At 38.4% G+C, this 12,002-nt stretch overlaps 1 protein-coding gene across 6 annotated transcripts in view; it reads right to left on the reverse strand.

Moving 5' to 3' along the window:
- Positions 1-506: 506 nt before the first annotated feature.
- ACMSD (aminocarboxymuconate semialdehyde decarboxylase) overlaps positions 507-12,002 on the reverse strand; it is a 49,933-nt gene continuing 38,437 nt past the window's right edge. For 5 of the 6 annotated variants that reach the window (XM_014941194.1, XM_014941195.1, XM_014941193.1 and 2 more), the window contains 5 exons: positions 9,967-10,060; positions 8,505-8,600; positions 7,886-8,058; positions 2,818-2,916; positions 2,427-2,596 (listed from right to left, as the gene is read on the reverse strand). In XM_014941194.1, the coding sequence (XP_014796680.1) occupies positions 2,534-2,596; positions 2,818-2,916; positions 7,886-8,058; positions 8,505-8,600; positions 9,967-10,060 (525 nt within the window). In that variant the 3' untranslated portion in view covers positions 2,427-2,533. Of the gene's footprint in view, positions 1,561-2,426; positions 2,597-2,817; positions 2,917-7,885; positions 8,059-8,504; positions 8,601-9,966; positions 10,061-12,002 lie in introns of those variants that run through there. The other variant, XM_014941191.1, reaches the window with a different exon arrangement.

Raw genomic sequence — 12,002 nt, forward strand, 5'->3', positions numbered from 1 at the left:
TGTCTCCCTCCCGGCTCCCTGCGGCCGCCTCCTGCCGGAGCGGGAGCCGCAGGGGAGCGGCGGCTGTGCCTCGCCGGCTCCAGTCGGGCCTTCCCGGGCCGAAGGGCGGTCGGTTGGGAATATGGGTGCGGTAAATGGCCTCTGCCTGCCAGGCCAGAGAGCGGGCTGACGCTGCCTCAGTATCACAGCGCAAGGCTTACACCATGCTGCCCCTTGGCACACCAGGGTCTGCTCTGGGCTGGAGAATAACGCCTGGCACGCCCTCAATCCGTTCTTTTTATCATGAAAAGCCAACGTGTGTTTTGTTCCTTTGCTGGATTGTAAATTTTGGTCTGTTCACAGGAATTCTAGCGTCTCACCAGTGGCTGACCTTCCCCCAACTCTAAACCATCTGTAAGATTTTGCACGTGCAGAGGAAATTTAACTACAGAGACTTCTGTTGTAATTAGGAGCTGATCTTTGCCTTCATATTTTTGTGCCTTTAACAGTCTTCAATGTTTTACCACAATTTTAAAATCACTGTGTAAAATGCATGGATATTGGGTGTTCCACTTACATATTTTTTTTTTATTCCTTCAGTAATGGTGGAAGACTATTAAGAATGTTCTCGTCTGCCCATAATTAGAATTTTACATTAGCTTTGTTAATGGGGAAAAAAAAGGAAGATGAAAGGAAGATTATATATATCCATGTCTTAAAAATCTTAACACATTGAGAATAAGTAGAATATCATTAAATAATGTCAGTGCATAATGACTATGATTTATGCAGGGTATGCACATTAATTAATTGCCATGCAGAGTGCTGCAATCACCCATTCAGTCACAGGTTAAGGTAATTAAATACTGTTCTTGCTATTGGAAAGGTTCCAGACCTTGGTCCCCAAAGATGTAACATTGCATTCTCACTAACAAGTTTCATTCATAAAAAAAAAATTAAAGATTTAATCCAATTAAAATGTACTGGAGGAATCAGAACATCTTTTCTTCTTAAATCCATTTAAAAATCTGTGAAAATCAAATATGCTGAAGGAAAAGAATATTATGTGAGAACGAAGTTGCCTTTCTTCCACTTTGAAATTTAATTAAAAAATCATACATATAAGTAGCTCAATGTTTGCATGTAGATATTTAAATAAAAAAGGTCAACAGAAGTCTTGTGAACCTGAGGACAACAGATATCTTTAAAGGTATTTTATCTAGATCCTCTTTTCCTCTTCCATGAGAACCTGATGTTCCCAGGGCCTAAACCTGTGAGCTGCTGTCTTCTGCAGCTTCTGATGGCCAGTCTTATTTATGGAATATATTTGGAGAAGCAATATAGTCAATATCCAAATGCAATAGCTAGGAAACATAATTAACCTGCACAAACCACTTCCTGTTTTGGTTTTTGTCACTGAAGAAGGACAAAGCCACCTTCGTAGTCCAACTGAGGCTGGTATCAGCAGGAACTGCTGATGTTCAACATCCTTCAGGGTCAGTCTGTGATGCCAGGACAGTTATGGACACAGCTACAAATCAAATTCCATCCAATACTGTTTTCTCCTGGAGTAATCTAGGACTAGAGAGAAGAATGGTGAGACCACACGTAGCCAGCAAACCATCCCATGAGAAGGGAGACAGCCAGTGCTCATCCGCATTCTTCTGCCTGGTACAAAGGCCCCTCAGGAGGAGGATGCCTGTGCACTCACCAGATAATCCTGAAACCCCATTTCAATCAAGAGTCTTTAAAGTAAACCATCTTTCCATTCCTATAGCGGGACTCAAACTAGATGGAGCACAAACTTTTCAACACTTAAAGTATCCAACCTTACTCATAGGAAGTATTTTTTAAGGAACAGAACATTAAACCATACTGTTGCTAAACACTAGTATTTATTTTGACAGGGACACCCAAAGTATTACCCACACAAATACATTCTTTCTGCACCTACAACCACATTGTTCAAACTGTTTGTGAGAAGTTGCCAGCGCTGTAGGAGGCAGCTAAAGAGCACAAGTCCCCACACAGACCTTTTTCATCCTCTCACAACATTTACAAGGTGGCAGAGCTGAGCTGCTGTGCGACGCTGCAATGCCAAATGTTGCCTTTTATCAGGCATCAAGAAAATTCTGTTTAAAGTCTTTTTTTTAAGGTTCTTCTAAATTCTCTTATTTGGCATAACAAAGACTGAGATGTAATGGCTACAAGGCATAATTTTCTCAGTTCTTTTCTTCCTGGGAATCAAGTCCTAATAAGATGACATTGATTATCATTCAGAGAATCTTACTAGAGGTGCAAAAGATTAAATCTTTCCTTTTTGGTGAAAGCAGGGATTTTAGAATTGGTTAAAGACACCATAAATCCTCAAATGCACAGAAATACCTGTGCGTGCTAATTTCCAGTACCCTTGCTTTTGTTTTGGAAGTAACAGTAGTTATTAACAAATACTTGTCAAATTTATTTTTCCTCTGTATAATTGCATGTACAAATAGAAGTTTCCCCAAACATTCAGTGCTATTCCTGAAGTTTGGTCTCTTTAGTGTCGTTATAATTATTCAAATTGTTTTCTGCTAAGACCCAAAAATTCCAGAGCATTTCCAGCCTTGAGTTTATCCTGTAAAAACAAAACACATATATGTTTGTGTGTGCTTAACTCATATTTTACTCAACTGTTTTTACTTATGCTTTAAAATGAACTGCTGCAAAGAGACTAAAGGGCCTCTACTAGTCTTTGCAGAAATCACTGTACCACACTGATTTTTCAGTGTTTTATCTCATGTCTAAAACTAGAGGCTTAAAAAGAAGGGAAAAAAACCCCAAATGTAAGGATCATACCTTCAGTTTATTGTCAAAATCTTCCATTGAATCAATCAATTTTCCAGGTTCCAGCTCCCCAAGTGGAAAAGGGTAATCTGTCCCCAGAATGACTTTGTCCTGGTAATAAAAAAAACATGTTGTACATTTTGCAGTAACATTAAACAATATAGTTGCATGTGCTTTCTGGAATTTATAATAAGCCACAGGAAATCACATGCATGTATTGGGCTGATTAATTGCAGAAGTGAATATGAGATAATCTTTGGGTTCTAACTTTCATTAGGAAAAAAAACAGAGCTCAAAAAGTACGACTCCAGTTTACTGGGTGAATTTAAGTTTGAAAAAGTACAGATTATTTATTGCTTTTGTGGTGTCTCACTGAAGTTTGGTGTATTTTCATTCTGATACACAAGAAGTTCAAAATCCAAATCCCAGCCCCCTGGGAATGAGCGTATATTGCTCAGGTGAATACAACATAAATGGTAATTTGTAATGCAATAAAACATGTAATAAAGAATACAACATGTATTACATGTATAAAACATAAAATAAAAAATACAAAGCAATTGAATTTATCTTCTGTGTGATACTTGAAAAGCTGTAATAATTGCAATGTGATACTGCTTAAAGCATGGTACAGTGTAGAATTACCACAAACACTTAAATAAATAAAAAAAGTATTTAGTTTAATTTAATTAGTATTCAGCTTCAGATAACAAACCCAAAATCTCATTCACAAAATTTCATGTATTTTTGGAAGCCTGTAATTTTTTTTAAAATGTCATTGTCTTTAACTGGGGATTGGATATTAGCTGTGTGCTTAAAACATGTGTCTGAAAATGTGAGTGAAGGATATAGAATCATAGAGTCATCTAGGTTGGAAAAGACTCTTGGGATCATCGAGTCCAACCATCTACCCTACTCTACAAAGTTCTCCCCTACACCACATCCCCCAAAACCACATCTAAACGACTCTTAAACACGTCCAGGGATGGTGACTCAGCCACCTCCCTGGGCAGCCTATTCCAGAACACTCTTTTTGTGAAGAATTTTTTCCTAATGTCCAGTCTAAACCTACCCTGAAACAATTTGTTTCTGAAAGCAAATCAGTGAAAAGAAAATTCAATAAAAACCTGTATGCATCATTCCTGTTATCAGAGATGAAAAGAAATAGGCAGATCCTCAATAGGTCCACATTGTTATTGGTTCATTTTCACACTGGAATGATATTTCCCCATTTTATCTACCTTGGAGATTGCCTGCTGCCAACTCTCTTGATTTTATCAAAAGTCTATTTTCCTTTAAGCTTCATCTCCTGGAGACATGAATATTTGAAAACCACAGTTTTCATTAAAAATATATGTTTTTAAATGTCTCAGGAATTTAAAGTCAAGCTCATGAATTTGAGGCACTTGTTATAATATTTGAACTCCGCTACCAATGCTGAAATAGGATGAAGAAAACATAATTCAGTTATTTTATGATATTATTCGTTTTTCTTATTTGCCAATGATTTTTTTTTAATTATTTTTATTTTTTCACTTCCAGTAGATGTCACCCGAGAGTCTCTGAAAGCACCTATACAAAAACCTTATAAGAAATCCAAACAGAAGATACACATTCTATTGTTCTGTCCTATATTGTTGTGTTATAATTTAATTTAGAAGCCTTGCCATAAGATTAGGAGAATTTATACCCTCTGTCTACTAAATCAAGTTTCAAGTGCAGATTAAACAAAATATATTTGGATGTGTATATGTTTAAGCAGCTAAATACATTCCTTTGTTTATAATATTCAATCTGATACCAAGATATTTTCTTCAGATATGAAAAACAAATGTATGCCATATAAAAAAAACCAAACCACCAAAACAACCAATAAACATACTAGGTTTATATAAGAAAAAGGATTTCTAAGTAAAGGAGAGGGAAACCCAGTATTTGCCCAGTTGTTTATTAGTCAAGGTTAAATCAGCCAGGGAGGTGTGTACATTCTTGTTTACATCTCCTGTATACCAAAGCAGAAAGAAATCCCATGTCCTTATTGGAATAATATATATATTACTTCAATTGCATTTTTCTTTTCTTAAATGTAAAGTGTTTCACAGCTAATTGTGATCTATTCATTAGCAGTAAAATTAAGGGCTGTAAATTAATAAGAAAAATCTAGAAGCAGCATTATTGCTCTGCTACTAGTGATATTCAGTTAGTCATACATACTCTTTGAGCTCCAGTTTCGTGCCTATCAAATGGTGATTGCAAGCCCTGCCTTTAGCAGCCAGCCTCAGAGAAGTCCTGTGAAGTCTCTGCAGATAAGCAATACTCCTAGCACAACCGACTTATTAATATCTTATTCCAAAGCATATCAACAAAGTCAGTTTTCCCTAGAGGACTTTTAGTTCAATACCTTAATTAGCACATCTCTACTTTTTAAAAGGTACATATGATTAACCTCTGTGGGCCCTTCTCCTCAGCTGAATTTCTTCTGCAGTAATAGGGACCTCAATCTTAAGATGAATCTCAAAGAGCATCAAGCATGAGTTTGTCCTCCTACATTAGTGAGAAACTGTATTTGCCTTGAGTCTCACTTTCTTTCCTACTCTCAAGATACCTCTCCACAGGAGGCCAGGTTGCTATAGCCCGTTCAGCTCCAACTTCTGGCCAGAGAATTTTCTACCTTTGGGTGAAGGCTCTTGAGGAATCACCATGGGAAAGTTTTTGCAGAAGTACACTGAATCATTTAATCCCCTGTCAACTCAGTTCTTCACTTTTTAGAGCCAGCATCATCAGGGGTTTTGTGTTTATTTATATTCACTTCAAGCTACCTCATCGTGGGGGGAGTGAAGGACTGCAGCAATTTTGCAGTCTTACAAAATTCTCTCTCAAAAAACATACACTTCTGCCTCCTTTAAGTGGGGCAGGCTCCAATTAACCTGCCCCCAAAACTAAGAAAGAATGAAGTTAAATGTACGTGACTCATCACAGCTGTCACTGGGTTTTAATATTCATAAGCCCAAAGCCAACACTTCACATTCCGGTGCCAGGTAACGGCTGTTCCCCAAGGCCCCCAAGCCACAGCTTTACACACACCGATGCCCTTCCAGCGCAGCTCCTGCCTGTGCTCCAGAGACCTGGCCTATTTCAAACCTTCAGCTCCTGAAGTTACAGTGTCACCCTCAAGACACATTGTTTTCAGCCCAGCGTTTATTCGTCTTATTCTGCCAACACATGGCTGCACTGGAAACGCTGGGATATTTGGAATTTTTTTAAGCATTTGACACTTTCATCAGAAAAAAAAGAGAGAACTTTTTAATCTTCATGGTTATAAAGTAAAGCTTGAAAATGTGAAGTGAATGTTTTTTTCAAGGTTAAGATGCCTTAGGCTATGAAAAAGAGGAAAAAAAAAATACACTTTTTCTTTCAAGTTCTCTGGAGTGTTAAAAGCATTTAAGTTTTTGGGATCTGACGCAAGACTTTTCAGTGCCAGGGTTCCACCTGATGTCACATTGCTTGAACTCAAAATAGTTAGAGGAGAATTAACGAAGACAGCAACATCCTATGTAGTATAGCAGTCCAATTTTTTTTGCATTAAGAAACTTTCAGAAGTCTCTTGACAAAATAAACAAGACAGCAGAGAGGCTATTGCTGAGTGACGCTGAGATTATCAAATTAGAATCCATAACCTCTCTCTCCTCAAACAACTACATTTGAGTTGCAAAGACTGATCATGATTAAGGGGCCAGAGCCTACGTGTCACTTCTTGGGAAGAAAGGTAGAGAAGTTACAGTTTAAGTGTGGTGTGAAGAGAGCAGCTTTCCCACAACAACCACAGCTCAGAGCAGCCTTGAGAAGCAAAGCTAACTCCTTACTTGAAAGCAGAACTGCTCCGAGACTTACCTTCTATACAAATTAAAACAGAAAAAGAATTCAGTTCATCATCAATGATCATCCTGTTGTACTTTCTCTCCTGCTTTGCTCTTGCCATCTATGGTTCAGGTTCTAACAGAATCAGAGCAGGAAAAGAATCTGTGGGCCTGAGCCCTGCTGAGTCACGCAGCTTCTAATTTCCTAAGGTCTTTCTAACAGCAGCAGAACACGTCTCCCAACATTTTAAAATGGAAAAGAAACAAGCAAGTGACCTTGTCTCCTTGGCATTAAAGAAATATGCATCTGACCACCTAAACGTGGCAATTTTAAATTGAAGAGCTAGACTCAGAAAGAAAACACTCAGCTGTCTTTGGAGAGGCTCTGATGACAGCAACAGCCCCGTATGTGAGAAAGGACTATGTAAGCCTAGAAACTAACGTACAGGAATCGGGAATACAGTTGCTGAGACAAGAAAGTCAATGTCAGAGCGTGCATTTCTGTTTTTGACATCTGGTAGGTGTCTGCCTGCTGGCTGCACAAACTCCACAAGGTCCAGAGATCAAGACACAAACCCAGGTCCCTTGCTGATTTGTAGCGATCCATTGGAAGCTGGCACGAGTGATGCCATCTTCAAGCCCTTCCTGAACATTTACTAACGAGAAGGAATTATTTGAATGTTTTTGCATTTTTCTCTCCCATGCTGTATCCAAATTAAATAGGCTGCTAAACCACAAAGCTTTCTTTACTCTCTACTCTAACAAAGTATTTTTGCAAACCCATGGTGTTGAATTTTCTCTCCAGGATCCTCACAAAAAAATGATGATTGACTTTTTTATGCCTATAATTTCCCAAATGGAAATGCAATTTGGTTTCTTCAAGTACACACCTGAGTTGGAAAATTAAGCCATTTGAAAACAAGGCTCCAAATGAAGCAGTCTTTGCTTGCACTCCCATCCTGAACAGCCTTACACAAGGAAGTAACCTCATTGAACTAAGGTTGACAGTGCACGATTTCCTGGGTTAAAACCACCATTTCAATACCTCCATATAGTACAAACATTACCAACATGGCAGAAGCACATCAGTTTGTGATAGCCAAGATAATGCTTTTACTGGGTCAATCTGCTCTCTTCTTCCTGCTTTCTTCCTCTCTTCTCCCTTTGCTATAGTGAAGTAAATAAAGAAGGACTCACCAGCTTCTGGAAGCACAGAAACTCACCTCTCCTATTACACTTGTCAGCAGCCTTAGTGCACCACGATCGTGGACAAGGGAGTCTGTGTAAAACGAACCAAGGTATTTTCTTGGATCCACCTTATTATCCATCGCACACAAATCCGGGCGCACGTTGAATCCATGGGAGATTCGCCCCACTGTGTATGGAAAAGCTCCACCTGCAAGAAGAAATGTTTAGTAACAGAAGCTGTAAACATGCAGGAGTAAAAAAAAGCCACATTATCAATAGAGGTCCATAAGTTTTACTGTCAGCTATTTAGGAAGAAAGTGCTCTGCATGAGCAATTTTTTACTCCTTCCCCTTCATTAGCTTTTCTCTGTTTTCCCCACTTCTTCCCTACTGCCCCCCTGCTGCTTCCTCGTCCCTTCCCCCAAACAATCTCCTCTCCCTTGCCTCCTCCTTTCCCTTAAAGGCTGTTTTAACAGTTCAAGTACTGGCTGAAACAGGTTAGAGAGTGTTCATACAAGCAGCTGATCTGGCAGATTATCTTCTTTGGGGTAAATAATGTTCAGCTGATGGCAGACCTAGAGTGGTAACCCTATTAGCTGACATATCAAAAATCAGGAAGTAAGGAGCAGGTGTTTCAATATGGTATATTACTTACCTCCATGTGCAAAGCAAACTTTCAGCTTAGGAAATTTTTCAAAAATTCCTCCCATAATCATGGAGCAAATGGCCATGGTTGTTTCTGTTGGCATGCCTAAGAACAAAAAGAGCTTCACTGTATGAGAGTTTTATTTTTTATTTTCCCATTTGAGTTTTAAATGGTATTTTCATTTCCATCAATTAACCTTGAGCCTACTGAAAAACTAATAGTCACAGAGCAGCTGCCAAAGGTTACGTATTATTTCTATTAGAGGAACACTAAGTTGAACATTAATTAACTGAAATGAGGACACGGGACTGGAAACCATGATCTTCTGAATTCTAAGCCCAGCTTTTATCCTACCTCACTAGGACAGCTGACAGGTGGGTTGGGTATGTCCTGAACTGTGCAGTACAGCCTTGATTCCCCAGCTATCCAAGCTCAAAGACAAGTATGGAATATGCCAGGTTCTCTTCTCAGTTGTTTTCTGGGTTTCTTTTGTGTGGAAAATGGGGCAGATGTGCTGGTGGATATTCCAACACAGATTTGGGGGTTAGTTATGACATGATGCCAGTTCCTGCAGTTTAGAAATAACCTATCTCTCTTTTGGCCTCTGGGTAACTTGGATGCTCAGTGTTAGGAACATGTCAGCAATTTAGGTTCCTACATCGGGCCACAGTTTCTAAGCACACCTAACATTTAGAATATCATCGCATCTAGGCACCAAACTTCAGACATCCAGCTTGAAATTAGGAACTCAGTTCCCCTCATCTATGGGGGAAACAATACCTATCCAGCTCAAAAGGCTGTCTTTCATTAATGTTTTACCATACGTTCAGATGTGTTGGACTTTATGGTTGCACTTGATGATCTTGAGGGGCTTCTCCAACCTAAATAGTTCTATTGAGGGTGGAATCAGCTCCGAGCATTTCTAGGTAGCAGGATAATCTCCCTCCTATTATTCAATGTTGTTCTGATTTCCCTAGCAGATGGGGAAAAAAACAGAAACTGGATTATTTGCTACATCTATGGGGAACTTTCAAAGTATGTGTTGTTTCAGTTACAGTTGATGTGAACTCAGATTTATATCCTCTAACCAATCTATTTCTAGGAAATAATCCAAGAAATTCTAAAAAGTAATATTCGGTTTTGCCTACTCTTTCAACTCACATTATTTTTGAGGAGCTCATTTCAGAGACTTTTCTCTGCTCTTTGTATTTAAGACAAAAGAGAATACTAGATTCTGTTGCTAGTCTGAATAATTTGAATTCTAAGTATTTAAAAGTTAGACAAACTACACAAGCTTAAAAATAAATGACTCCTGAATTTACAGAACAGATTTAATTGCAGTACTTGATTTAAAATAAAAACACTGATAGAAAAATCATGTGATTTTTCTCTGTACCTTTGCAACAATCTTCTGGATGTACTCCAGCAACAGTTCATAAATTTAGGTTAAGCAAAGTAAGTATACACTCACCTATTAGCCAGGGAAACCAGTATTTGGACATCCTTCCATCTATCTGCATGTCCCAGGGATGCACAAAGAGGCAGCAATTCAATTTTTCAGCAGCCTGCCGCAAAAAGAAAAAATCTTTTTAGTTACCATACTGAATCATACTAATCATACCTAATCATACCAATTATCATACCGAATGCATACTCATATTAATCATATCAATCATACCAAAATGCATCTTAATTCTTAGCCATGCTTTAAAGATTACCTGCAAAATTGTACTGAGTTAGTGCAATTATGTTAGTACAATTAGTACTAATAATGAAAATAGGCCCAGAAGTAAGAACTATAAGCAATAGTTGGTTATATTTACTCCTCTGGGCCATATCCTGATGTCCTCACTCAGTTTTGAAGTTTTTTTGAGACTACAGGATTAGAAACACTGATGGTAATACCTTTTTAGCAAGCCAAGTGTTCCTCAGATTAATGTGGTACAAAATTCTTTTTTAGCTGTGTTTCTCAGCCATCCTGCAGTATAAAACTCAGTTCAAACTAGCATTCTTTTGGTTTTATTACACATATAAGGATGAATTCTCATAATGTTTTATAGAACCATTTTAGGATGGTTTTGCAGAATTGTTCCAGCTGCATTCAGGAATTTTCATTGCTGTTGTGCTACATTTGTCCCCTTTGGCCCTCTGCCTGGGTTAAAAAAACATTCCTAATCCACCCTAAGAGTCTGAAATCTAGCTGTATTCTGATCAATAATCCATCTCCACTCAAGTATATTAAATTTTCACAAACTACTGACATCTTTGGAAAGGAAAATGGGAGAATAATATAGAATGCTGATTATGACTGAGTAATTTAACTATGTGCTTAAATTTAAATATATAGTCATCAGAGTAATTCATATGCTTAACCAGGATGTAACAGCTTCGTTTTGTCAGATGTATTTCTGGACCTCCTCTTGTTGCTAAGGAGATTATCACACATTTGAAAAATTTGGGTTTATTTACCCATACATGCATAAATAAAGCTGCAGCTTTTGGATTGTAGGGACTAATTGCCATCTACATTTGTAAACTAAAAATAGCAACTCAATAACTGGCTTGGTAGATTGATAAAGTTCATTATCAAATATGGCTTAATTTCACAATCTTTATTATCCAGGCATGTTTCTAAAATTGATAGAGGTTACTTCCTACATGTGTTAAACATAAGCTGAAGAATATAGAGTATGAGAGAGAGATCCCAGTATAATGATGAAGGGACTGGAGCACCTCTCCTATAAGGAAATGCTGGGAGAGCTGGGATTGTTTGGCCCCGAGAAGAGAAGGTTCAGTGGGGATCTCATCAATGTATACCAATACCTGAAAGGAGGGTGTAAAGAAGATGGAGCCAGGCTCCTTTGGTGTTGCCCTGTGACAGGACCAGAAGCAATGGGCACAGACTGAAACACAGGAGGTTCCCTCTGAACATCAGGAAACACTTTATTACTATGAGGGTGACTGAGCACTGGCACAGGTTGCCCAGAGATGTTGTGGAATTTCCATCCTTGGAGACAGTCAAAAGCCACCTAGGCATGGTCTGGAGCACCTGGGCACCCGGCTCTAGGTGGCCCTGCTTAAGCAGGGGGTTGGACCAGATGAGCTCCAGAGTCCAACCTTGGCCATGCTGTGATTCTCTGAATGTGTGCATCTCCAAGAGTGGAAGCTGATAACTGACTGTATATTACCATAAAAACAAGTGGTCCAGATGCTGCACTAACAGAATTCTTGAATAAATTTGGCATTCTGAAAAATAACCTCTATAAATCAATTTCAAGCTGACAGCTATAATAAGCTGAAACAGATACAGAATATGCATTAATTAAACTCCATAATTTAGACAAATGACCATCCTCATCTGGACCTCGGGTTATTTAAGTAATGCAATCAAATTAATTTTACAATCAATACGTTCAATTTGGAACTTTTGGTCCCATTTGCATAATTTTGTATGGTTCCTTAGCTCTACCAGAATGTCTGAAAATCTCGGGGAATTGTATCAATTAT

The sequence above is a fragment of the Calidris pugnax genome, unplaced genomic scaffold, assembly GCF_001431845.1.
Source record: "Calidris pugnax isolate Ruff unplaced genomic scaffold, ASM143184v1 scaffold60, whole genome shotgun sequence".
NCBI classification, from domain to species: domain Eukaryota; kingdom Metazoa; phylum Chordata; class Aves; order Charadriiformes; family Scolopacidae; genus Calidris; species Calidris pugnax.